Below are 25,608 nucleotides of genomic sequence, written 5' to 3' on the forward strand. Positions count from 1 at the left end.
CAGTGTGAGCCTTGCTCCCTGCCAGTCTGAGCTGTAGTCTCTTTGTGTCTCAGGCACTTGGTAGAGAGCTCAGTCATGAAGTGCCTGCGACTATGAACGTTTAGATTTCTGAGGCCATCTGCTGAATGTGTGTATTTTGCCCACTTACAGGTTTTCCAAACTTGACCCCTGTATCAAACTGGATAACCAGGAAGCTGGATACCTTACATATGTTTTCTCATCTTTCCCAGAAATGCTTTCCCTGACTTGCAGTTTTATTTTATGACCCTCAGACTCTTTAAAGGATCTAACAGTTGGCACCACAGGGTCCATAACTCGAAAGTATCTATGAAGTTATCCAAATATTCCATATTTTGGAACTCATGCTAAAACCCTTTCTCTGTGATTTTAGTTTGAGGGAAAGATTTGACCATGTAGTCAGACTCTTTCAGTGACCAAATAATCAAAGGCACATCAGTTAGACCAGTGTCACTTTGGGACCCGTGGCAGTAGTTAGAGCATCTCAGGGGCCCGATAACATTTTGGATCTCAGTTCTTTTTTTGTCCTTATTTATCTTACAGTTTATTTTTGTTTTGGATATTCTTTTGGGAGTAAGTGTGTATAAACTCAAATTTAATTTTAGAAGTTTGATTCACCTCTGAAATAGTACGAGTAACTTACGCATTTGGAAAGATGCAGTTACAGGTGGGTCAGCCATCGAGAATATTCCCAGGGTAACTAGGGGTCTGCCAAAGGGCAAAGGTGCTTAATGGGCCCTTAATATGTTGCAGCGATTGGAGCGCTGAATGAAAACGCGACTCACGCCTGCTGAGAACATCATGCTATGACCTGAACCTTGAAAACTAATAACAAGGGTCCAGTGCTTAGTCAGAGTCTGCATGGCGCCCACCCCACGACGAGGGCGGTGCTCCTTCCTTTGTGTGAGGGCAGGGTAGGAAGCAGAGTTTCAAGTGACTGTCACGGATGAGCAAGATGAGCAGAAGGGCCCGCAGGACGAGGCTAGTGAAATGCAGGAGGCAGCGAAGTTGATCCTGATGCTCGAGCATCATCCCGCTGGAGAAATCAGGTTGTCCTGGTGCCTGTGGACCATTTTCTGGTGGCTGTTTTTGGAGTATGCTTCAAAATGGTCCATTTGGATGACTGTTTTTGAGTGACAACACCTATGTCACTGAACATTTTCATTTCCTCCTTTCACTTCCAGACCGAATGACACTTAAATCCACTTTGTAAAGAGTCTGATAGAATGATCCAGATATCTCCTAGCATGTAGACTGTTTTTAATATATCATGGGAACTTGGGATTTTTTTTTTTTTAATTTTTTAAAATTCAGAGGTATAAACTTAGTACTTCTCTCTGTTCTTTCCTATCTCTTTATTAGAGTTAGGGTCACTTTCCACACAGATTAAACCCCTCGGGATGTTGGTTATCAGTAAGTGAGTGTTACAACAGTTGTTTAGAAAGGGACATCTAACTCCTAACCTCGGGAGTGGCTAGTGTTTTCATAATATTTGGTGTATATCATTTATGTGTTCCTGTGTGTTGTATCGGTTACATATGCTGATATTTTGTACAGTATTAACATTTGGTAATTTCTTTTGACTAGTCAGAGAAGGACTTAGAGTGGCTTGTGTGAGGGACTCAGCCAGCCTGGTGTTCATTCTTCCGGGGATCAGGGGCACGTTTTTTCCCCACAGGAGTAAAACTTACCCTACGGTCTCAAGTCAGTAATGACCATTTTGAACTCTTGGATGCTTTTCCCCAGGGCTACGAGGAGGTGTCTCAGAAGTTCACCTCCATCAGGCGTGTCCGCGGAGACAATTACTGCGCACTGAGGGCCACGCTGTTCCAGGCGATGAGCCAGCCGGCGGCGCCGCCCTCCTGGCTGCAGGACCCGGAGCTCACGCTGGTACGCTGCTGCCGCAGGTTTGCGTCCGCCACGTTTCCGACCGTTTCTGTGAGAGAGCGCTCCCTTTCCAGCCCGTGCCGGGTGCCGGGGCTGTCTGCCGTGCGACGCCGGCATGTGGCCTCATTCTAGTTTGTGTGGTGGGGATGATTTTGCATAGTAAAGCGACCAAGGATAATGGCTGTTTTTCCCAGAAGAGAAACGTGGTAAAATGTATTTGAACACTTCCGCTGAATTGGAGAGCTGGTGTTTGTAGTCTGTAAAAAGCACTTAGGAGCAGTTCGACGTCAGTGTTGGTGTGTGTAGTAAGTGGGCTGTCCGTTGTCCCATCTGAGAACCTGTCGGGGTTTTAGAATGCACGTTCTGTGGTTTTAGCTCCAGTTCGAGACATGAGCACCTTCTGCATGGTGTTAAGAGGACTGGTGTAGTAGACGGCCCGTGTGCCCCTGGGGAGGCTTCGTGGGAGATGAGGCTCAGGGCATGTGTCCCATGCCTGGCCTTCTTTGTTTTAAATCTGCAGTGTGGTAGTGACCCCCTAGAATGTCGTGTCAGTGTGACTTGTGTGTATGACCTACATCAGATGAAGTCACATGATAGGTTGGATGATAGAATATCTCAGAGTCTGGTGGGCAGGAATGGGCAGAACTGATGATAAGACATTAATTGGAAGAAAATTGGCAGCCCTGTGCTTAAAAAAAAAAAAAAACCCACAAAAAACACAAACACTAACAAAACCCAAGAGTGCTGGCTGCAGGAGATCTGCCTTCACGGCAGCTTACAGAGGTCATCAGGATGCATCGATTGGCGGCTTACAGAGGTCATCAGGATGCATCGATTGGCGGCTTACAGAGATCATCAGGATGCATCGATTGGCGGCTTACAGAGGTCATCAGGATGCATCGATTGGTGGTTTACAGAGGTCATCAGGGTGCATCGATTGCACGCTCAGTCAGAGCCACGTGACGTGCGGCCGGCAGTGAGAACGAAGCCTTGTCTTGAACACTTCTGAACCACAGGCAGTGACCGTCCCATCTTGAGCTGGGCTGGTTAGATCCCATCTTGAGGGTTTGTGCCTGTATCCTCAGTACAGAGGGGAGTGTGACGGAGGTGATTCGTCTTGCTCAGGAACTGTTGAAGGAGCTGGGGTGTTTGCCTGGAATTAAGACGACTTTTAGAGAAGGTTGGTTGCCAGATAAGCCAGAGATGAGGTACACGAGGGATCACACGGCCTCAAAGGGCACAGGCCTGGAGGCCATTGCACCCTTGTTCTCCTTCGGGCCCTTCCGCCGGCCTTCCCTCAGAAAGCCCGCTGTGACAGGGGCCTCCGTGAGTGAGCGCGGGGCGGCAGAGCGGGGCGGGCAGCACCAGGCGTGCGGGGGGAGGGGTGCGGGTGCGCGGGGGCCGGCGGCGCGCCCCGTGCTGGTGGGGCGCCTGGACCGCCTCGCCGCAGGAGCGGGGTCTGTGCAGCTCCGGGACTCTGTGCGACTGCAGTAAGGAGCCTCTTTACTATAAAATACTTACTTAGTAACGTACTCACTTACGACAAGCAAATCCAGGGGTACGTTACTGCTGCTGAACGAGACAGTCTTACAGGAATTGTGGGATGAAAGTCATTTCTTACTCATCTTCCTCATACGTCAGAATAACACGTGTCCTGTCAGATTAGGCAACACCCTGCGTGCCCTTAGAGCTGGGTCTACATTTTTTGTGTTAAAGGTGGCATGGGCTTGCCATTGTAAACACTTGGAGCAGAGCCAGTGACGGTGGGTCTGTCTCCATTTACCCTGATCCTTGATCTTTCGGAAATGCTCAGGGCCTCTTCTGACCACCACCCCGTGTTCAGTGACAGTCCTCTGTCCTGGTTGGTTCAGGGCACAAGCACCTGTGGTTATTGTGTGTCCACGGGGGCTTTTAGAAGTGTGGGAGCACTCACCACTTCTGGGGACACAGAAAAGCAGCTCTCAGTAGGCAGGCTGAAGGGAATCTAGTTTTGCACTATTAGGGCCTCCTGAACGGCAACTGGCTCTATGTTAACCCGCGCTTCCGCTTTTGGGGGGGGTGGTCAGAGAGGTCCCCCGGGACACCTAAGTTTGTGGTGAGTCTGTGGATTCAGAACCAGACTTGGCCAGTGGCCTGCAGGCCGGGCACTGCTGAGCATCTCTTGACCTCATCGAGAATTCGGGCAAGCCCAGAGAAGCCCTGTTTTGTCACCAATGACAGGCACTCTGCAGCGGGCTGATCTGCTTCTGTTTGCAGATTGAAATATGTTCTCTGTGGCATTTTGCCATCTTCTCTCTCTCTCTCCCAGAACGTCATTGGTTTCAGAACATTAAAAGGAAAGAGGAGAGCTAGACTGAGAGACCCTCCCCTTAATCTGAGCTTAGTGCAAGAGACCCTTTTTCTGCCCACGCTCGTTTCCTCTGGCCTGGCTTCGTTCTCAGCCTGGGAGGTTGAGCTTTGCCCTCGCTGCCCCTCTCGTCCTGCCCTGCCTGGGTTCCCTGTGTCCAGATCCCATTCTCCGCATTTGACTGCAGTTGATCATCTGACCCTGACCCCCAGCATTGGAGTTGGCTTGGTCTGACTGTTCTTAAACTTGGGGGCAGCACCTTGGTCCCTGAGAGGCAGTGTCCTTCAGGGCAGGGATCCTTTGGTTTCCAAGTTTACTAAGTTTTAGAATGTCTCTGAACAGGAGGTACCTGTGGCAGTGTTTACCAAAGCTCTTTTTTTATGAGTTATTTTTGGGGACACATCTTTGTTACCCCACAAGCCTTTTAATCATGGTGACGATGTCAAGAATTGTAGACAACTTGCTGGAGAAAACAAGAAGTTTTATAGTAGAGGCACAAGTGAAATTCCCTCTAAGCTAATTACCTACTTTATTTTGAAATATTTTCAATCATGGTTTCTTGTTTATTTTTTTTTTTTAAAGATTTTATTTATTTATTTGACAGAGACACAGCGAGAGAGGGAACACAGCAGGGGGAGTGGGAGAGGGAGAAGCAGGCTTCCCGTGGAGCAGGGAGCCAGATGTGGGACTCGATCCCAGGACCCCGGGATCGTGACCTGAGCCGCAGGCAGACACTTAATGACTGAGTCACCCAGGCGCCCCATGGTTTCTTGTTTAAATCTTGTTACTTAAATCTCTCTTACTCTGACAAAAGTCCAGTCTCTTTGTGTGTCGTAGAAAAGAGTGGTTATTTATGTGTGTTCTATGCACTGTGACTCTGGAAAGCATTTAAAGTTAGATCTTCTTTTTTCTTTTGAATAAATCATTCCAAATGCATTATTCTTTCCTCATTGCTTCTTTCTCACACCTCATTTTTCGGACTTTCTCCAGGATTTCCACATCTCCCAGAAGCCTACAACCCTGAGCTAGGTCATTACGCTAGCAACAGTTTGCCCAGTGCGTGGAAGGAATGAGGAGACGGACTTTTATTTCAGGGTTTTCCTGTATGTAGTTAGAACTTTGGGGTCTTCCAAGTGATGCAGTTGTGTTTGTGACTGCTGCTGGGGTATGTGCACAATGTCACGTGAGGCTTCGATGGTCTTCCAGGCTTCTCCCTACCCCATTTCCCAGCTTACGTTCCGTATTTCCCTGCTCCGTGCATGTCTTGTGCCCAACTGTGATTTCAGCTTATTGCCACTTGGGGGCATTTTAGGTTCTGGTGATGAACCTCGGGAACCTGAATTGAGGGTTTGCAGCAGAACCACCCACGTGTTGCTGAAATGCTGGGCGAAATGCTGGGCGGTGTGGGTCCGGAGCTGGGGTGGTGGTAGTAAGATGGGGAGGACGCAGCGCCTCCCTGACTTAGTGAGTGATTGTACATCTCCGTCACTGTGGTAACTTTACCTGAGGAGGAATTTACATACCGGCATGGCAGTTGTGTTTTGCAGAAACGGAACCACCTTTGTTTCCCATGATGGCTGTAGATTGAGAAGGTAGAGCTAGAATCACCCTTTGTACAAAGAAAGGGTGTTTAGAGTCTTAGACTCTCGGGGAACTGAACACACGTGGCTTCATTTAAAACTGTATTTTTGACTGTTAGATAAGCTCACGTTTCTCGTAGGATGCCGTAGGAACGAATTCTTCTCTAATGATGGTTTGACTTGGTGAACTTTCTTTTCCTTTCTGGGTGTTACAGCAGTGAAGGGACACGCCTGTGCCCGGCCTCATGATGAATTTTCTCCTGACACACCGGGACGTGGGGAGTGTCGGACTTCCCATGCTGTCATCGGTCACGTTGTGTCCCAGCTTGCCTTGCAGACTCCGGATTCTGTGGATGATTAGGGGAAAACAAAATAAAACACACTCCAGGAAAAAAAAAAAAAAAAAGGAACCAGGCAAAGGAGTAGCTCAGCTGTCACTTTAATGAGCTGCCCACGCAGCTATTAACCCCCGCGGCTTCTCCACTCTTTTTTATCTCACTGTATTGATGAGGCAGTTAAGCTAGATACACATTGTTTTTGTGACTATTAAAGCTTTTGAGGATATGTGGTGATATCGGAAGTTAGGCTTTCTTTTTCTAATCAGGAAAGAGTCAGGTTTTTACTTTATTCAGGACCATCTCGCCTGCCGGAAGCACCTTCCTAAGCTGGGCTTTAGGGAGTGGCAGGGAGGCTGTCCGTGATCCCACTAGCGACCTGGGTGGGTTTGTTAAGATACGGTGGGGACACTGCCTTAATGTCCCCTCACAAAGTGCTGTGGAATGTTCTGGCTGTGGTCGGAACTGAGCAAGGTCGATCCTGTCTTTGTTATCTAAGTCAGAACCACCATTTCCTTCCAGCAGACAAATGTGCCGGGAATTAATTCTGGAAACAAAGGTAGGTTTTGTAGGCTCTGTGGTTTCTACAGGATCCTGTGATGGATTTCTTGGAATGTTAACACCTCTTTATCTCTCTGTTTCTTGATAATCCAGTTACCGGAAAAACTCATAAGCAAATACAACTGGATAAAGCAGTGGAAACTTGGACTGAAATTTGAGGGGAAGAGCGAGGACCTGGTTGATAAAATTAAGGAGTCCCTCACGTTGCTAAGGAAGAAGGTTTGGAATCTGTAGTTTTTTTTTGCTCTGATAAGTGCAAAACTCTCACTCCTGATCTCCCCAGCAGACCACTTCTTAGTCCTCACGTAGTGGATTGCCAAATGCCCATGGCTGGTATTTAGACAACATAATTTAAAGGAACATAAACTCTTCCTGTGAAGTCTTTGGTAAAATCGAGAAATATCGACACCATTTATTGTGTTTAGTGAAATGTTTAACTTTCTTACAAGGAAATCTTAAATGTGGTCTTTGTTATAAGTCATACTGACAAGTATCAGGGATAGTCTGTATTTAGTCTCTATTTCTTAGAGTATTATCAATGATGTGAATTCGTATTTATTAAATTCTTTCCAGTTATGTTCATGTTTTAAGATTCTGTCCCTTTTTATTAGACTGGTTTTCATTTCTGAATGATTGTTAGAAACTTGTCTTTATTTTTTCTAAAGGCTTATTTATTTAGATTCAGTAACTTGTCTTTACTTTTTTTTAAAGATTTATTTATTTTAGAGAGAGAGCACGAGTGGGAGGGGCAGAGGGAGAGGGAGAGAGAATCTCAAGCAGACTCTTGCACTGAGCATAGAGCCTGAGTCGGGTGGGGCTTGATCTCACGACACTGAGATCACGTTCAGAGCTGAAACCAAGAGTCAGATGCTTAACTGACTGCACCACCCAGGCACCCCAGTAACTTGCCTTTTGTAAACTTTCCTGAGGGTTTCTCTGAAACAGAATTATAGGGTGAACTTGGTCAGATGATTCCCAGTGATTTGGTTATTAAAATACTCCCTTTCTGGAGTATTCCATGGGTTTTGGAGGTCCTGCTTGTACACTGGCCCACCTGGACCACTAGGTTGCTTGGCTTGGAAGCTCTCCACACCAGGAACCCTGAGTTGAGAGCCTGCTGATTACTCCAGGCTTTGTAGATGGGGGTTGGGGGTGCTGGTAAGGAGGCGTCAGACAGCTTTCAAGAGTCCGTTAGCACTTACCCAACGTGTTGATCTGTTTGCTCCAGTATGGTCTGCCACACGGTTAGACTTTCAGCTCCATGAGAGTCTGTCCTGCTCATTCCTTTCACCCAGTGTCGAGCACCAAGCCTGACACATAGGCATTTGGTAAATATATTGTTCAGTGAATGAACTGAGGGCCTTGACCTCCTGGAACCTAGTTTTTATTTACAAACATAAGTGTTTCATGGAAAGTCTAGCGATTAAAAAATTGTGACAGGAGAAGGAAATAGGGATTCTGTTCTCTTTGCCTCTTGGAGTGGAGCACGGAGTTTGCAGGGGCTGGGGACCCCAGGATCTAGGTTAGGTGAGGACTGAGAGCAGGGCTCTGGCTGTGTGGGTGAACAGGAAGGCTCTTCAGTTCAGCCACTGGTGACAATTTCTTTTTCATCCGTTTTAAGGTCTTGTGAAAGTGTAATTTTTGCTGTATTAGGTGTGTATGCTGTAAATAGATCCTCATTTTGGGGAATGTTTTAAGTGTTTCCAATTTACAATAACATTAAAATTATTCATTAATAATCTAAGCCAGCATTACTAGTCCTTCCTGTGTGCCAGGCTGTGCACTAAATGTTTCATGTGTTATTTAATTCTCATAACTACCAAGGTGTTGTTGCTGTTGTTATCCCCATTTTAAAGATGAGGGCATTAAGGCCCAGATGTCGGTTAGTGCCCAGCAAAAGCCACCAACTGCTTGGTAGCAAGGCCTTCATTCCATCCTGACTCTGAGTCTAGAGCCATGCTCTTGACCGCCAGCTGGGTCTACTTCTGGCAAATAGGAGATGCTCCAGCTTTCAACCACATACTGAAGAGGATCCTGTGGTACAGTCATTACCATTAAAATTTACTATTGGATTTAGAATTTTAATGGCTTTTTTGAGAGGAACAATAGTTACCGGCTATTCATAAGGACTAGTTCATGTTGGTATCTCTTGTCCTCATTCACTTTAACTTAAAAGCACATATATTTATAGAGTTTTCTTGTTCACTTAAAACGTTTGCCTGTGTTAGCTGTATTCCTAGTACTCTGCTTTATTCTTAAGCAGGAGTCAGTAAAAATTTCCTTAGTGGATGTATTCATTTGAAACTCCATGTATATTTTTAGGAAGTTAGAGGGATGAGTTTAGTAAGCTAACATTCAAGAGACCTCACAGTCTTCCTTGCCCATCTTAATTTTTGCAGGTTGGCTTAGTGTTTCTGGGTGGTAAGTGCTCCCGTAAGCCCCTTGAAGGCAGGTATAATTTTAGTTACCGCTCACAGCTTCACACACAGCCCTCACACACGCACCTTATTAGCTCCTCCATAAGTATTTCTGATTGGTCCAATTTCATTGTCTAGGAAGTTAGGGGAGTTGAAAGTTCTATTCCATAGCATCAGTGCTTCTCCTTAGTGCATTGTACTTTTGTTTCAAATTAATGGGGGAAAAGCTGAATAAGGAATTTGTGTGGTCTGAAGAGTACCATTGTTTGAGCTAGAAACTTGAATGTTGTGAGTGTTGGTACATGACCCATGGTCGCCTACTTTTGAAAATAATTTTGTGCTCCTAGTATGGAAGTATACCAGGGGTTTTTAGAACAAACATTTAATTGTTACATAACTTTCTTGTTATAGTGGGCAGGCTTGGCGGAACTAAGAACTGCCGAAGCAAGGCAGATAGCTTGTGATGAACTGTTCACAAATGAGGAAGAGGAATATAGCCTCTATGAAGCTGTAAAATTTCTAATGCTAAACAGAGCCATTGAACTATATGATGATAAAGAGAAGGGAAAGGAAGTTCCATTTTTCTCTGTGCTTCTGTTTGCTCGGGACACATCAAATGATCCTGGACAGCTGCTAAGGAACCATCTAAACCAGGTGGGACACACCGGTGGCCTTGAACAGGTGAGTTGTGCCTTTGGATGTGTATTAGTCCAAAATAGCAGTTTTAATCATTAAACATTATTTCACAGCTTTTGTAGGTCAGGAATTCTGGAGCACCTTAGTTGTGTGGTTTTGGCTCGGGGGATCTCAGGAGGGTGCAGTCATCTGAGGGCTCGACTGGGCTGGAGGATCCACTTCTAACATGGCGCAACACCTGGCTGTTGGCAGAGGCCTCATGCGCAGTTTGGAGGAGGGTTTAGTTTGTTAGCATACGGGCTCTTCCATAGCTGTGCTTGAGTGTCCTTGGGACACAATGGCTGGCTTCTCCCCGACGGTGAAGTGATCCAAGAAGAGAGCAAGGAAGAAGCCACAGTGTGTTTATGATCTCATCTTGGAAGTTACACACTCTTGTTTACACCATAGTCTGTTTATTAAAAACAAATAACTGAATCCATCCCACACTCAAGGGGAGAGCTTTAGGTTCCATCCACCTTTTCAGGTGGGGAGGGCAAGAGAATCGTGAGCCCGTTTCATAACCACCACGTTTATTTCAGCCTGGGCTTGCTTCTGCAGGATGCTGGATGGGATTGGTACCCTTGCGCCTGGCAGGCTACAAATAAATGAAGCAGAGGGTCTTGTTATTTAATCTTGGCAGCTGTAGCCATATTCGATAGTGTCCTTTAAAAATAGAATGGGAGTCACCTTGAGCCAGTAGAAACCAGCCTGCTCCCGGATCTTTTACACATATGCTAAGTTTGGAGTTCTGCGCAGAGACCCAGTGCAGTGCTGTCCTGTGACTTACCACACCCTGCACTATCTTTGGTGGGTGCTCACTGTGTTATCTTAAAAAGCTTAAGTCTTCGTTAGTGGACTAGCCGGCTACTAAAGTAGCATTTAAGGCTATCCATCCAAAGTGCAACCTTTGTGGTGTGTAGCAAAGGACAAAGGCTGATGGTCACTGCCAGGTCAGGGCGGATTGAAGAGGACTGCTTCAAACAACCATCTGCACTCAGAGTGTAGGCTCCTCCTCTCTCCTGCACCGCAGCACGTCCCTTCAGTACAGAGCCTGGGGCAGCGTGGTCTGCATGTTAGACCGAAGTTAGTTCTTGGGGAGTCCTCGTGAAATCTACTGTAATGGCGAGTCCCGTTTTTAAAACGTAACAGCTGTATTGAGATATAATTTACATACCATAAAGTTTGTCCTTTTGAAGTGTGCAGCTCAGTGGTTTTTCGTGTGTTTACAGAGTTGGGCACCCGTCACTGTAGTCTAATTTTAGACTGTTTTATCACCCCTAAAAGAGACCCCAGACCAGTTGGTACTAATTCTCCCTCCCCTGGCCCTAGGCAGCCACCCGTCTACTTTCTGTAGATTGGCCTGTTCTGGACATTTCGTAGCAGTGGAATCGTACAAGATGTGGTCCTTGGTGACTCACTTCTTTCACTCAGCATCAGGTTCTCAAGACTCATCCATATTGCAGCACACGTCACAAGCGATATTCCAGCGTATGGACAGACTGCATTCATCCGTCAGCTGATGGCCGTTTGGGGTCTTTCTGCCTTTTAGCTATTATGAATAATCCTGTTATGAACATTTATGTACAGGCTTTTTGTGTGGACACATATTTTCATTTCTTTGGGTAGATACCTGGGATATACTTCTTTTTTTCTTTAATTGAAGTTTATGTAACATAAAATTAACTATTTTAAAGTATATGACTCAGTGGTTCTTAGTACATTTATCAAGTTCCAAAACATTTTCATCACCCCAAAAGAAAACTTGGTGCATATTAAGTAGTCACGCCTCATTATCATCTGATTATAACTGTTCTAGTGGGTGTGAAGGGGAATCTCATTGTGGTTTTGGTGTGCGTTGCTCTGATGACTTCTCATGTGCTCATTGCCCATTTGCATATCCCCTTTGGATTAATGTCTGTTCTATTCAGATCCTTTGCCCAATTTTTTTTTTTTTTTTTTTAAAGATTTTATTTATTCATTTGAGAGAGAGAATGAGACAGAGAGAACATGAGAGGAGGCAGGATCAGAGGGAGAAGCAGACTCCCTGCTGAGCAGGTAGCCCGATGTGGGACTCGATCCCGAGACTCCAGGATCATAACCTGAGCCAAAGGCAGTCGCTTAACCAACTGAGCCACCCAGGCGCCCCCTTTGCCCAATTTTTAAACGGGTCATTTTTTTAAATTGTTGAGTTATAAAAGTTCTTTATATATTCTGGATACAAGTCCCTTCCCAGATATGTAGCCCACTTTCGATGATCTGCTTATTTGTGACAGTCGTGCAGGGAGGGCTGGGGGCCGGGCCCACACGGAGGAGGGAAGGTTGCGGCAAGGCCGGGCTGCGCGGTGCCTGGGACTCTGGGCGTGGCGCAGGTGGTGGTGAGCTGCGTCTGGTAGGGTGGCTTCCCTCCGCTCACCTCTTTGCTCTCTTCCCCAGGTTGAAATGTTCCTTCTTGCTTACGCTGTGCGCCATACCATTCAGGTGTATCGGCTTTCCAAGTACAGCACTGAAGAGTTCATCACGGTCTACCCCACCGATCCGCCCCTGGACTGGCCGGTGGTGACGCTGATCGCCGAAGATGACCGGCACTACAACGTCCCTGTCAGAGTGTGCGAGGAGACGAGTCTGTGAGGGACACGCCGGGACAGCCTGGCCACACGGCCGAGGGCCACAGGCAGCAGCCCCTTGGCTCGGGCCTTGGGTCTCCAGGTCTCTCAGAGGGACCTGTGGGAACTCTTGGGCCCCGTGAGCCAAGCTGGACTGGGCTGTTCTGAAGACAGCTTCTGATAAGAATTAACCAAGTGTTTTCCCTCATCTTTGATGCAATATATTTCAGGGGGGCCTTCAGAGCACTTCTTTTGGAAGGTACAAACTACATCTTCTCCATAACGCAGGTCTTTTGTATCAGACGAGACTCATTTTGGAGAGGAATGTATTCTTTATGTCTCAGAATCAAACTCTTTAATCAAACTGGCTCTCCATTTTTCCTAAGATAGTAAGTCTCTGTTTTGGTGGTGATGGGTCTCTGCGGTGCCCTTCCTCTGGGAGGGAGTCTGTTACGGACACAGTCCTAAGGTCCTCTGATAGTCTTGTTGAGCGTTGGTTTGGATTTACATATTAATTAAAGCTATTCTAAGCAGATTGTCTCATAGAAGATTAAAAACTGGGTCCAAAAAGGAGTTACTTAAAGGCTGGAGAAGGAGCCGCCGGAGGAGACGGCACCTGGAACTCCTGACTCAGAATGTGACAGGTGCCTGAGGTCACGGCCACACCTGGTCGGGTGCCTCATGCAGGTGCTGCGCTGCCAGCTGGGTGAGCACTGCTGGTAGTTGAGCTCTGGCGTCGGGCTCTTGATTCTCCGTTCCGTAGATGTGCCATTTTATAGTCAGAACAGCGCCGAGATCCCCCTGCTCTTTTAGAGGAGGAAGCCAGGGCCCGATGACTTCAGGCACTCTCATCTGAGTTCCGGGGGGCGGGGGCGAAGGGGGGCTGGACCTAGGTCTGCCTGTGCCCTTTCCATGGGCTGTTTTTGAGGGTGCTTCCACTGCCGAATTCGTGTTCTTGCCGGGGGATGAGTCATAGCAAAGTGTCTTAAGATTTTTCATGAGTAAGATGAAGCAGAAGCAAGTACTAAAACCAAGTACGGAAGTGCGGCCAAGCTGCATTGGCCTGTGATTTGGTTTGGGAAGCCTGAGGGAGGAGGGAGTGTTCCTGGCAGTGAGTGAGTGCTGCCCAGAGGCCTGGTTGAACGCAGTTAGGGCTGGAGTCCTCCACAAGGGGCATGGGCTGTGTCTGTTTTCCCCCAGGGACCAGACACATCACTCCAGGGCTGGATCGGCAGCCGCACCTGCATGGGCTCAGCCTCTCTGAAGGTAGTATCACCCTGAGGTACCAAGCTTTATTTTATAATAAAGTCTTTATTTGGTTCAATTTAATATAGTTAATAAGCTGTCACATGTTTTTGGGGAGTGGCAAACCTTTTTTGAAAATGTAAGTTTTGCTTTATACTTAAAATTCTTCTAAGAAAACTCAGAGGACAAACAAAACTATGCAGACTGTTACATTAGTATTTTCCCATTACCTCATCAGTAATACCACAGTTTGGGAGGCCTTTATTCTTTAGAGTGTTTGAATCGGGTTCTGCTCCGAATGTGCGTGAATGCGTTGGAGAGGCTTTGTGGTTTTCACTGTGAAATGTAATGGTGCCTCGAATAAGGAGGTACCTAGAAGCCAAATTAAAGTAATAATAATGACTTCTTATTGGCTTTGATGTTTCATTTTAGGATTTGTAATTGTACAGTAGGAAATGCTTACTGTTCATTCTGGAACATTTTTTAGAGCACACTTAAAATGTTTCGGCACAAGGCAGTGGGGGTCTCTGTCCTCCGGGGGGTTCACTGAGTCTGACTGTTGGTCCATACCTACTATTCAACTTAATAATACTCATGACCATCTTTACATTTTGAAAATGTTCTAATCTTAGTGAACTTGAACTGAACTTTTGGGCAACTTAATTGTTTACGTGCATACTTTTTTCTTGTTCCTGTGTGTGGTATTGTTAGAGCGTATGGAAACTGTGGTCTTCACCACCACAGTGATGCAAGTTTGAAAGCATGCGTTCAGGTGGCTTTCTGACCCAAGGCCTTATGGACTCTGCTCTCGGCCTGTCGTGCAGGCTTAGTGGGATCAGAGCATCAGAAAGGTAGAGCTTTCAAGAAACAGTATAAATGATTGGCCGACTTTAAAAAATAACCGCTTCTTCATTGTAACATGCAACTTCAGTTGCCCAGAATCTTAATTCCATGAGTCATTCCTGGTCATGGGCTGGTCAGATGGCAGCAGCAGGGGATAGAAATTGCATTGAGACCAAAATGGATGCAGGATAATCTACTTAGAGGGGTCTCTAAAATGATAGAGTGTTCTAGGAAATGAGCACCGGTAACTGCACTGGGCTTACTTTCCTTCCCAGAGCTTATTGCAAGAGTTCAGAGATTTGGACCCTATGGTCTTGGCAGAAAGATGATCCTCATCTTAAGCAGGCATGACTTACACCTTTGAGCTTATTTAAGGCGCACTGAAACCTGGAAGACGGTCCCTCTAGCAAGTTCCCTGGAATTCACATTGCTTCCTCAGGACCTCTTCTGGCTCCTCCCCTCACCTGCTTAGCTCCTTCTGCACACAGCACGCGCTGGGTTCACTCCTTCCTGCACGTGCAACAGCCGTGACCGCAGGGGAGGACGAGAGGCCAAGGTGTGGTTTGCACTTGGCTCCCGACCTAGGTGGGGTTTGATCTGAATCTTCCTTAGAATACGGCATATCGGAGCATGTTTTAGACGCGCCGGACGGGACTGACGTGCTTTTCTCGTGGAGCCACTGACACTGGGACTTGATGTTCGCTACTGAGCGACCTGAGGTCTGATGCAAGGTGTCAGGCGTTGCCTTGGGATCCTTTCATTGTTCGGTTCCTTCCAGTTGTAGGGCTTAGCAGGTCAGAATCTCAGGCCACGTGAGTCTTAACACCTCTGTCAGAAGAAACATCTTTTGTGGGTTTTTATGTGCTTTTTTTTTTTTTTTTTTTAAGAGGCTGTGTTTTCCCTCCTGTCCTGCTGCCCCTCCCACCAAGGTGCCGTCTCACCTCTGTGTCCGTGGGCCGCTTCCCGAAGGTCTCCTGGAGAACAGCTGTTATGTCCTCTCTCTCCTGCCTTTACTGCTTGGCCCTCTTGCTATTGCTGCAGATACATCAGACTCCAATAGAGTTTCCTGGCTGTCTCCTCTTTCTGATGTTAAAATAACGTTTGGTTGTTTCATTTTCTCTCTCTATTAAGCAGTACTTTGTAGGTACTCCCCCTTGAAAGCCCAGAAGTATTTTCAGAAGTCTACACCTCCAGGGAATCCTGTTTGTAGGCCTCCATAGAAATAAATGACTTTTTAAAAAAAAGCCCGTGACTACTTAAAACAATGAAAAGGAGGTCCTCAGTGTGTGTGAGGTGCATCTGAAAAGTGTGTGAAAGGCATAGAATCCCCATATCATTCAGCAAAAGGCAGGGCACAGTGTCAAGTAACTTATAAAAGTGGCCCAAGGAACTGTAGGAAGTGAATTGAAGAAGGAACTGATTTTAGAGTAAAAATGTCACTTAAAACAACAGGGGCGCCTGGGTGGCTCAGTTGGTTGAACGCCTGACTCTTGATCTTGGCTCAGGTCGTTGCCCACGTTTGGCTCTGTGCTGGGTGTTAAGCCTACTTCAGAGTAAAACAAAAAGACAAAACAAATGGCCAACAGACCTCCTGGCCTGTGTTACACGTGGATGAAAATCTGAATGAGTAGAAGGACTTCTGTGTATGGATTCTGCAGATCACTTTTCCTAAAATGTATGACGGTCCCTGTTTCACGGAAGTACAATGTTTAGTGCTTAACTCTTCTGGAAAACCCTGGTGATCTCTTCTGGGGAGGTAGAGAGACCAGGGAGCCAGTGCTGAGTTGTGCAGAGAAAAGACAAAGGCAGCTGACGATTAAGGCCTTTGCCATTCAGTTAATAACGTGAGGCCTGGAAAAGCCCAAAACTAAGCTGGTCCGGCTGCCTGTGGCCGCGGTGGGGTGGGGGTGGGAGCAGTAAGGGTAAGGTGGCTGCGGCCCTGCCCGGGAGGGGCAGGTCCATATCAGTGGGTCCGCACCCGGGTCCCCACGGGCCCAGCAGCACTGCGGAGGGCCTGAGGGCGGTTGTCCCACTTGTCTTGTTTCCATGGTAAATTCCTGGTTACTAGGAATGGTGGAATGGGTTAGTTCAGTCCGGAACTATAGATGTGTTCATTGCATTGAAGTACCATATCAGCAAACCATTTTATCACATAATGCCCCTGTTCCCAGGCCTATGGCCACCTGTGTATTTAAATATTTCGAATGCGCAGGACTAGCCAGGGCTATTCATGGAGGAGAACCCCGGCTGGAGTTTTGTTTCAGTCACATTGATTTCTTGGGTGTAAGTCTGGGGTCAGGAATGAAATCGTCAGAACATGGTTAATACAAGGAAGGAAAAGATAATGGGGCTCGAAATATCTTTGGTCTTGGCGGTCATTCTCCTAGTAACCAGGGGTGGTTGAGCTTAATTGTGAACTTCAAAATCATTTTTTTGTACTTAGATTTAAGAGCTTTTCTATAATAAGAAATGCCTTGATCTGTATGCCCATAAATGGTGCTAACATATGGTACCCTTTACAGGAGCTCCCGCAGTCCGGGGGACCGTCCATCACTTCTGAGTGTTTCCATGTGGGCACAAAGCCAAAACGAATGTATTTAATGAACTCCCTCATTTCCGTTGTTCTTAGAATGTTTTGGTATTGTTACCTGCATTTTAGCAGCTTCTGACTTTCTGTATTGTGAGTTTGGAGAGGGTAAATCTTCCTTCCCCGGGGGCTGGGCTGTGCGCGGCGCATGGCCAGGAGCTCGCCGGGTGAGCCTGGCCCTACTCATCTGGGCCTGCTTAGCAAAGTCTCTTCTGTTTACACTGTAAAATGTCAGCATTTGTCAAAAACCTGTTCTCTGAGAAACGTGCTCCTGAGGCTCAGCCCGTGTGGGGCTGTGCTTCCCACCTGCGGCTGTGGCGGGGTGCCTGGCTTGGGGGTGGGGGGTTCACCCTGTGGCTTGTTGACTCAGTTCTTCACTGGTGGAGGCTGAGCCGACTCAGGGCTTCACTGTTGATCCCCTTTAGCAAACCGGGCCACTGAGGATTGTACACGTAAATCACCAAAAATAATAAACGTAGAAAATAAAAGATCAGAAGCTTGGCTGTGTTGCTGTGTTGCCTTTGAGGACTTCGGGCAATTCGGGTCTAATACTGTAACTTTCTAGGCGCCCCCCCCGCCTCCCCCCCCCCCCCGACAGGCCTGTGACGCCTGTGACTTCACGGTGTCAAACCCATAAGGAGGTGCTGCAGAATAACGAGCTGCCTCGTTCCGGACGTGGGTCTGGATTCAGTACCAGCCGGTCCTCTCGCCCGTGGTAGCGGTGGAGTGAGGCGCACGCACTGACAGCCTCCGAGGAGGATCCGTGGGCCTGCAGGGCCCGGTCCAGCCACAGTCCTGGCCCAGCCTTGCCGGGCGTTCGCCCAGGAGAGCCCGTGGGGCCTGGGACCTTCTGGGTGGGTGAGAAGTTTGGTGACCGTGGTGATGGTACTTTACACGCACTGTTACCATGTAGAGTATTGTAGCTTAGGACGGTGCCTTCCACATACTTCCTGGTGCCATCTCCCCAGATCGAGAACTAGAGCGTAGTTTAGGGCAGATGAAATGCGGTCAGGTTGTGACAGGCTGTGCTGCTCACCGGGGAGGTGGCACTCTTCGAAAATCTCGGAGAGAGCACTGAAGATAAAAGGCCAACAGCTCGGTAATTGTTGGTTTATGTACCTGACGATCACATCCTCATTGTGCCAGGTCATGAGGAACATGGTATGCTATTAAGGTTTTAAAAATATCTTAAAAGCATACAGTCAACACCCCTGAATAGTTCCAGTTTTCATAAGTAGTGCTATAATAAGCATTCTCATTCATGAATCTTTTTAGGCATTTCTAGATTCAACATGTGTAAAGCTCTTGAAACCTATTTCCAGTCTACCCTTGCAAGAATTTTCAGGCTCACGGGGAGGTACTGGAGGGCCTGCTTCCTTGTTCCCCGAGGGATACCATACTAGGTGTGATTTCATTTTTAACTTGGACGATTCAGCAAGGAAAAAAAAGTGGGAAGAGAGACATCTAGTTTTAATTGGCTTTTGATTCTGGTAATGGTGGACATTTTACCTAGATATTTATCGGTCATTTGGATTTCTTTCCTGCTTTGCCTGTTCATGCTCACCCATGACGTTAATCTCCCTAGTTGAGGGTGGGCTTGAAACATCTTGCCAAAGTGTGGCCTGAAGAGGTGCCTTTGATGGACATTTCCACTGGGGACTAGGGGCGCCAATTTCCTTAGGCCCCTGCCAATGCTGAGCTCTGTCGTAGTTTTTGATCTTTGCTGAGTTGGTAGTTGGACATCCAGTTTGCGTTCCGGTACTGAGTGAGGCTGAACCTGCTTTCGTTTGTAGAAGCCATTCATGGGTCATTTTCTGGAAGCTCACATCCTTTGCCCATCTGCCGTACTTTCTATCTAGACTGTCATCTGTGAGGGTACCTTTGGTTTTTGTTTCAGTATTTCACAGAGATTTAGGGTAGGAAGCATCGAGAAGGGAAGGCTGACGGGTGATCGCACATCCGTGTTGAGCTCTCTTGATTGCAGTTGACAGCTGGCTTAGGTAATCTTAGTTCACGGAGGGCTTGACCTTCATCAACACGAAGTGGTGTTGGAGCTGAGACCCCCTCAGGAAGTGCTGGGCAGGTGTCCTGGGGGTAGCACATCCCAGGGAGGAAGTTGGGAATGCCTCCTTTTTCTCCAAAGAGTGCTTGCCCAGTTCCAAACTCCAGATGCAAGGATGAGCTGGCCGAGTCTTCCCCTCCCTGTCCTTCCGAGACCTTCTCCAGCTATCCCCAACCTTCACACGGCTCACGTCCATCTGTAACAGGTGAGCTGAATGGCAGGGCTCCAAGGACAGAAGAATCACAAAGCAGTTTTGTCTTCCAGTGTTCAAGAGGTAATCAGTAGGGGAACTTCCCCCACCCCTGGATGAAAACTCAACTCTGGGCATCCATGACTCTCCTGAGCACCCTCGGATAATAAAGAAAGCTTACAGGAGGGCCTGGGTGGCGCAATCACAGTCAGTTAAGCATCTGACTCTTGATTTTGGCTCAGGTCGTGATCTCAGGGTTCTGAGATCGAGCCCCGTGTCGGGCTCCGTGCTCAGTGCAGAGTCTGCTTAAGATTCTCTCTCCCTCTCCCTCTGCGCCCCCCCCCGACTCCAGCTCACTCTTGTGCTCTCTCTCTCTTTCTCTAAAATAAATCTTAAAAAACTTAGGCATTTTACATTGCCAAATGTGATTCCTGTTCAGAAGTTGGGATACCCCATCTCGTCTAAGAGTCAAAGCTATGAGTAGTCCCTGATCGCCCAACTGGCCCTCCAGAGTTGGAGCAGGAGGAAGGAGGCAAGCAGGAGGGCAGGGGGAGCAAAGATCTTACTCTTGATGGTCGCTGTCCGAAACCAGCCTCACTGCTGGGCCTGGCCAGGGCGTTGTTCTTGTTCTCTTGTGGTGTGGGGTACTTGCAGGGGTCACTGGAGACCCCTCTGCCCCTCCTCCGGCCTGCAGCTCAGCCTTGCATGAGTACTTCCCTTGATGTGGCTAATCCTCTCTCCTACCCACAGCTCCTCCTTTGCAGCTCCTAGGGATCCAGTGATACTCCAGCTTCCTTCTTCTAAGCCCTGGTCACCCCCTCAAGACGACCCCAGGTCAGCCTGTTATCAGTGTAGCTCACGTCTGGCTCATGGGGAAGACTTTGCAACTTCTGCCTTGCCAACCTTGGCACTTGCGGCCAGCCCAATGCCCCCTCTCCCTTGGCTCTCTCTTCTGGCAGATTTGACAGGGGAGTCAGACCCCAGGACACTGAGTCCCCACCACTAGGGGCCCATTTCAAGCTCGCAGTGTTTCCTGAAGAGCCCTATCACTATGCTTAAGGTGTCAAGAGACCCCTGCCCTCCCCAACTCACACGTGTGCACACATCCCTGAGCAGGAGAAGGGCTCAGTATAACTCTGCAAAGAAACCATCTCTACAAATTATCTTTTTGAGTAACTGCTCTTTGTTCTTTTATGCCCTCATGGCGGGTGAGGATGAGAGAGGGAACAGGTTTTGGAATGGGCCAGGCATGAAAACACCTGGAGCAGGATGCTGGGCTCCTGTAGGAGTCCCCATCTTGTGATGCTGCTTCTCCTTGGGTGTTAGCATCCACCTTTCTGGTTGGGGCCTGTTTATGACATGTAGCCCAAGCTCAGCCTAGTGCCCACCCAGGTAAGTGTGAGGTCCTCCTTGTGGCAACCCAATGCCTAGAGTGAGAGGCAGGGCCAGCTTGGAAAAGCAAGGAGGTAGTGGGGGGAGGTGGCCAGCCTGCTAGGAGTGGTTGGGCAGGTTGTGTACTGCAAAACTCCAGGAGGTGTCATTCACTTCACAGTCCAGGGGGACACATGAGCCTGAAGGCTCCTATAGCGTCCTGCCCTGGGCGACCAGGAGCACCTGAGCTAAACCAGAGGGACTAAGGATGCTGAGGAGGGACAGAAGTGAGAGCTACCAGGAGAGAGAACTGCCAGGGTTCGTGACTTGATTGAGGGAGGGGTGGGGCATGGGGGAGGCCTCTGGGTGGGTGATTATGTGACTCATCTAGATGGAAGTCCGGAGGAAGCAGGGACAGGGTGGTGAGAAAGTGTGCAGGGAGGCGCGTAAGGGCCTAGGCCCCTCTGGGACCCCTCAGGTTGGCAGCTGACTGGTCTGAAATGCAGGAACATGTCCGGGCTGGAAAAACTGCCCTGGGGATCACCAGTGCGTATTTGGAACTAGAGACAGGCCCAGATTAGGTCACCCGGGAGCACGCAGAACTGGATTCCCAGCTTAGGAGTCAGCAGGCCTGGGGCGTGGGGGCCCTTGGCATTCTTTCCTAGCGGCTCTGACCACCACAGCTGTGGGGGGAGGAAAGCTGATTGCCGAGCAGGGCAGCATCTGGGGCAAAGGCAGAGCGGCTGAGGTGGGACGTGGCCTTGCCTGGCGCGGGGAGAAACCATGCCTGGGTGTCTGCTGCACGAACCTGCGAGCATGTGTCCTCACCGTGTCCGGGGGCCGGGGGCGACGGGCTGGCTGCAGCCGCCTTCACAGCGCCGGTCGCGCGCCGCTCGGGGGCCCAGCACACACGCCCCTCCGTCTGCCCGCACCGCCCGCCGTCGGGCCCTGCAAATCCCGTGGCCACGTTAGCTCGGAACCGGACAAGAGCTCATTCTGGAGCAGAGAAGGCCGACCCACAGGCATCCAGTAACTTGCCTGACTCAAAGCTAGTCAGCAGCCGAGGTAGACGGAGGATTCACAGCTCCTGTGTTTTGTTTTTTCCTTTTCTTTTTGTGCAAAGACCCGGGTATTGAGCTGTGAAGTTAGCACGCTATTTATTGGCTTGTGTGGTCCAGATAAGAAGCCTGGAGCTCATGGGGCGAATTAAAAGAAACAAGCAAAGCCAGCCTTCCCCCCACTCAAGTGGAGCCTTAAAGAGTTGAAAGGGATAGTTTGGAAGAGGGCATAGTTTTCTCCATGATATTAACCCAAAAGCCTAGTAGATCATACCTATGAATATATTCAAACTACCCATCACAAGGGTAAACCTTTTGGAATATTGCTACCATTGTATAACGTGGGTGTGGGTGGTTCGGGATAATTTACAGATAGGCAAAGAGATTAGAGGCAGGTGTTTGAAAACCATGAACCATCTCATGGTTTATCTGAACAGCCTCTGGATTAAAAGCTCTCAGCCATCATAAATGAAGACAAGTATGAACACTAAAAGTTCTCTGCAATGTGTGACATAGAGTGAAGGTGAGGAAAGGTGGGCAGGCTGTTGGGAATGGTTGTGCAGGTTGTGCACTGCAAAAACTCTAGGAGGTGTCATTTACATCATAGTCCGGGGCACAGATGAGCTTGGAGAAGCCTCCTGTCCCATTTGGCCCTAGGGAACCAGGAGCACCTGAGCTAAGCCAGCGGGACTAAAGAGGATGCAGAGGAGGGACACAAGGGAGAGAGTGACAGGAGGGAAGAACTACTGGGGCTTAGTGGGACCCTGTTGGCATGGGATAGGAGTGTCATGGAGTAGGTTTCTGGGTGGATGGTAATGTGACTCATCTGGGATGTCAGGAGAAAGCATGGGAGGCGTGCAGATTTGCGTCTCGAGGTAGTACTGCTCCGCATGGGGCAGATGGAGGATGCTTGGGCCAGCACAGCACCACGCACTGACATTCGAGCCGGGCAAGAAAACAGGCCATAGCCCACGTGCCATGGTTGGCAAGAAAGCATGGCAGTGTTAGAGGCGGTAACAGGGAAGCGTGGTCGAGGCATGACATCGGGGATTTTAACCCGAAGACATATAATAAAGGAGATGCAGTTTCAGGCAGGCCAGCGGGATTCTTCCAACCCTATTAATTACAGGTGTGTAATAAAACCCTTTCTGTAATCTCTCATGGGAGGTTCAAAGAATGAGAGCCATCACTCTTTGAGGTTAAGACATTACACTTTAAAGAAGAGTAATGCTTTTCACACAGCGATTGATCGGAACAAGAATCTCTTAGATGTGGGCAGGAGGGGGTTTCGGGTTCTGGCCTTACTTTCCTGACGCCCGTGTAAGTTGGGTATCACCATTCAAGAAGCTGGGGGGAGAAGCTGAGGCTCGGAGAAGTACTTTCAATATTACTGCAATGATGGGAAGTAAAAATTCATTTTCATATAGAATACAGTTTGAAGCAATAGGTCATATTTAAATAAGGGAGTTTAGAGAAATAACCCAGTGGTTAGAGGTTTTAGCTACTAAGGCAAAGGCAAAATTTTAATGCCTCCTGTATGTTTGACAGAAAAGGGAAATGTAGTTAGAATTAGGAAACCGTGTAATTTGGGATGTATAAATAGACTGACGGTTAGAGTTTAGAAAATCAAGAAACTAAGAGCAATCTCAATCGTATGCCAACTTTAAGCTTTACTTAAAGTAAAATTAGAGTGTGAAAACTGTTTGAGAATACATGAGTGTGAACTCCACCTCCCCAAGAAGCCAAAAAAGGAAAGCATATAGAAATGCTCTTAACAATGCCAGAAGTTACATCTATTAAATACATATGCAGCACTTGTTGAAGTGCTGTATGTATTTTATATTGACCTCTGCAGTCAATTCTAATCAAAGGCTGCACAAATGTTTTAACGTGACTGGCTTCCACGAAACCCACAGTTTTGATGTGAAACTGAAGAGCTGGTCAATGGACATCATTGGCACGTGTAGGGTGAAGTCCCAGTAGACTTCATTTTGTTAAAAAAAACATTCTGGAACACTGCTAACATTCAGATCTGAGATGAAGAACGAGGTAATTTTATCTTTCCACCGCAGGATCCTGTAGCGTGTTCTAAATCCTAGATGGTACACAGAATGTTGGCCCCGGAAGGAGCCTTAGCAGCAATGGCCTGAGCTTCTCACAGTGCAGGTGACAGTGTGTGGCGGGAAAGGAGTGAGAGATCTGAAGGTCACGGCTGTAGACCCACAGGCATTTAAGCTCTCCTTAAATGACTGAGCACAGGCTTGTCCATGTCGCACAGAATCTCTTGGGGGGCTCTGTCAGTATTTCTGAAGTGCTAGGACCAGCTCCTTGGTCATCCCAGCTTTAGATATTTGTCCTCTCAATCCATCACCAAGCAAACCAACTATAGCTTGGTTCCAAGGAGCTGTGTATTTGCCTCCATGAGCCTCGTGGATGTGGCACCGTGGGGGAACTTGCCTGCTTTGTGGAGACTGGTCCCCGCTGCGGGTGCTGGGGGACTGGTGCTGATGGATACCTTATACCCCCTTTGTTCCACCAAGCTGGTCTGAACTTCACCTTGATAGCTGGTTCATCCAAATTGTGGGTCCCCCGTGTTCACGGCCCCACACTTCAGGGAACCAGAGTCCACCTGGCCATGATGTTTCCCAACACCAAAGGCAACCATTTCTTGTCCCCGGTGCATAGCTGGAGAATGTCTGCCCCTAAATCTTCCGGGGCCAACCAATCTCCATATGCCGCTGAGTTTCCACGAAGCCAGACAGGCTGGTCTGTCTCCAGCTCTCTTCAACCTAAGAAGACCACTTCTACTTGTGGACACACAAAGGGTTCCTAGCTCTTGTGCATTTCTGTGTACACGCACGGACTGTGGTAAGTCTTGTTAGCGAAGTGCACTTAAGTTTCATAACCTTAGAAAGAGGTGTCGTGTAAAAACCTGCCCCGTCTGCGAGTGGCAGACTGCCATCTATTCAAGTCTCTGGCATGATCTGACGCAGACTTTTAGGTACCCTGGCTCATTGTACATGAAGCAGAGGGAAAGAAATCTTTTGGAATTACGTGGACTTGGCAAAGAATGATTTAAAAAACAATGTGATGACTGAGGAGGCCCACCTTGGGTGCTCTGCTTAGCAGAGGCTGCTGATCGTTCCAACGTCCCCTCTTGGGAAGAAAGTCAGTCAGCTCAGAATATCTGTCCACTGTTCTTCCCTTTTGAGATCAGATAATAAGCTACACACACACACACACACACACACACACACACACACAGAGCCCCCTTTTCTGACCTCTGAGTGGGGTTTGGGTTATTTTGATTACATAATAAAATTTCTCTCACTTTAAACATTAGCGCAGTTAATTTTAGACATTTAGCCTTTAAAAGGGCAGGGCCTTTTGGTACATTTGTCTTCAGATTTCTTCTACATCCTGTTTTATGTGTGGTTAGATCAGCTGATGAATCATGTGATGTTTTGCTGCTTCAAACGACAGAAATAGACTCAAAATAACCACACGGAGGAGCCTCTCCAATATTTACCAAACAGGTTGCTCAAAAACATGCTTTTCTATGGTTCACATGCTTTTTATGAAAGAGCTGGGGGAGGGTGGCTGTCTACGGAAGATGGGGCGCGCGGAGACACGGGTTTCATGGAATTGGCCGCACGTGGACCACAGAGGTCTCAATGCTACAAAGGGCCCTGTCTTCTGAAGCCCCGCCCAGTGACAAAAAAGGGGCGGGACTTAGAACACAGAAGGCCCCTTTTACTGGGCTGTGCCTCACTTTGAAAACTTCATCCTATGTTTAGGGGTCAGCTCACCTGAAAAAGAAGAGGCCAGA

General features: G+C 48.0%; 1 protein-coding gene across 3 annotated transcripts in view; it reads left to right on the forward strand.

The window, feature by feature from the left end:
* The window catches only part of OTULIN (OTU deubiquitinase with linear linkage specificity), a 31,762-nt gene extending 14,163 nt beyond the window's left edge, over nt 1–17,599 (forward strand). For 2 of the 3 annotated variants that reach the window (XM_036097316.2, XM_036097317.2), the window contains exons 4-7: nt 1,765–1,908; nt 6,822–6,947; nt 9,557–9,826; nt 12,254–17,599. In XM_036097316.2, the coding sequence (XP_035953209.1) occupies nt 1,765–1,908; nt 6,822–6,947; nt 9,557–9,826; nt 12,254–12,448 (735 nt within the window). In that variant the 3' untranslated portion in view covers nt 12,449–17,599. Of the gene's footprint in view, nt 1–1,764; nt 1,909–6,821; nt 6,948–9,556; nt 9,827–11,149; nt 11,784–12,253 lie in introns of those variants that run through there. The other variant, XM_078066578.1, reaches the window with a different exon arrangement.
* The last annotated feature ends 8,009 nt before the right edge of the window (nt 17,600–25,608 follow it).

The sequence above is a fragment of the Halichoerus grypus genome, chromosome 2, assembly GCF_964656455.1.
Source record: "Halichoerus grypus chromosome 2, mHalGry1.hap1.1, whole genome shotgun sequence".
Taxonomy (NCBI): Eukaryota; Metazoa; Chordata; class Mammalia; order Carnivora; family Phocidae; genus Halichoerus; species Halichoerus grypus.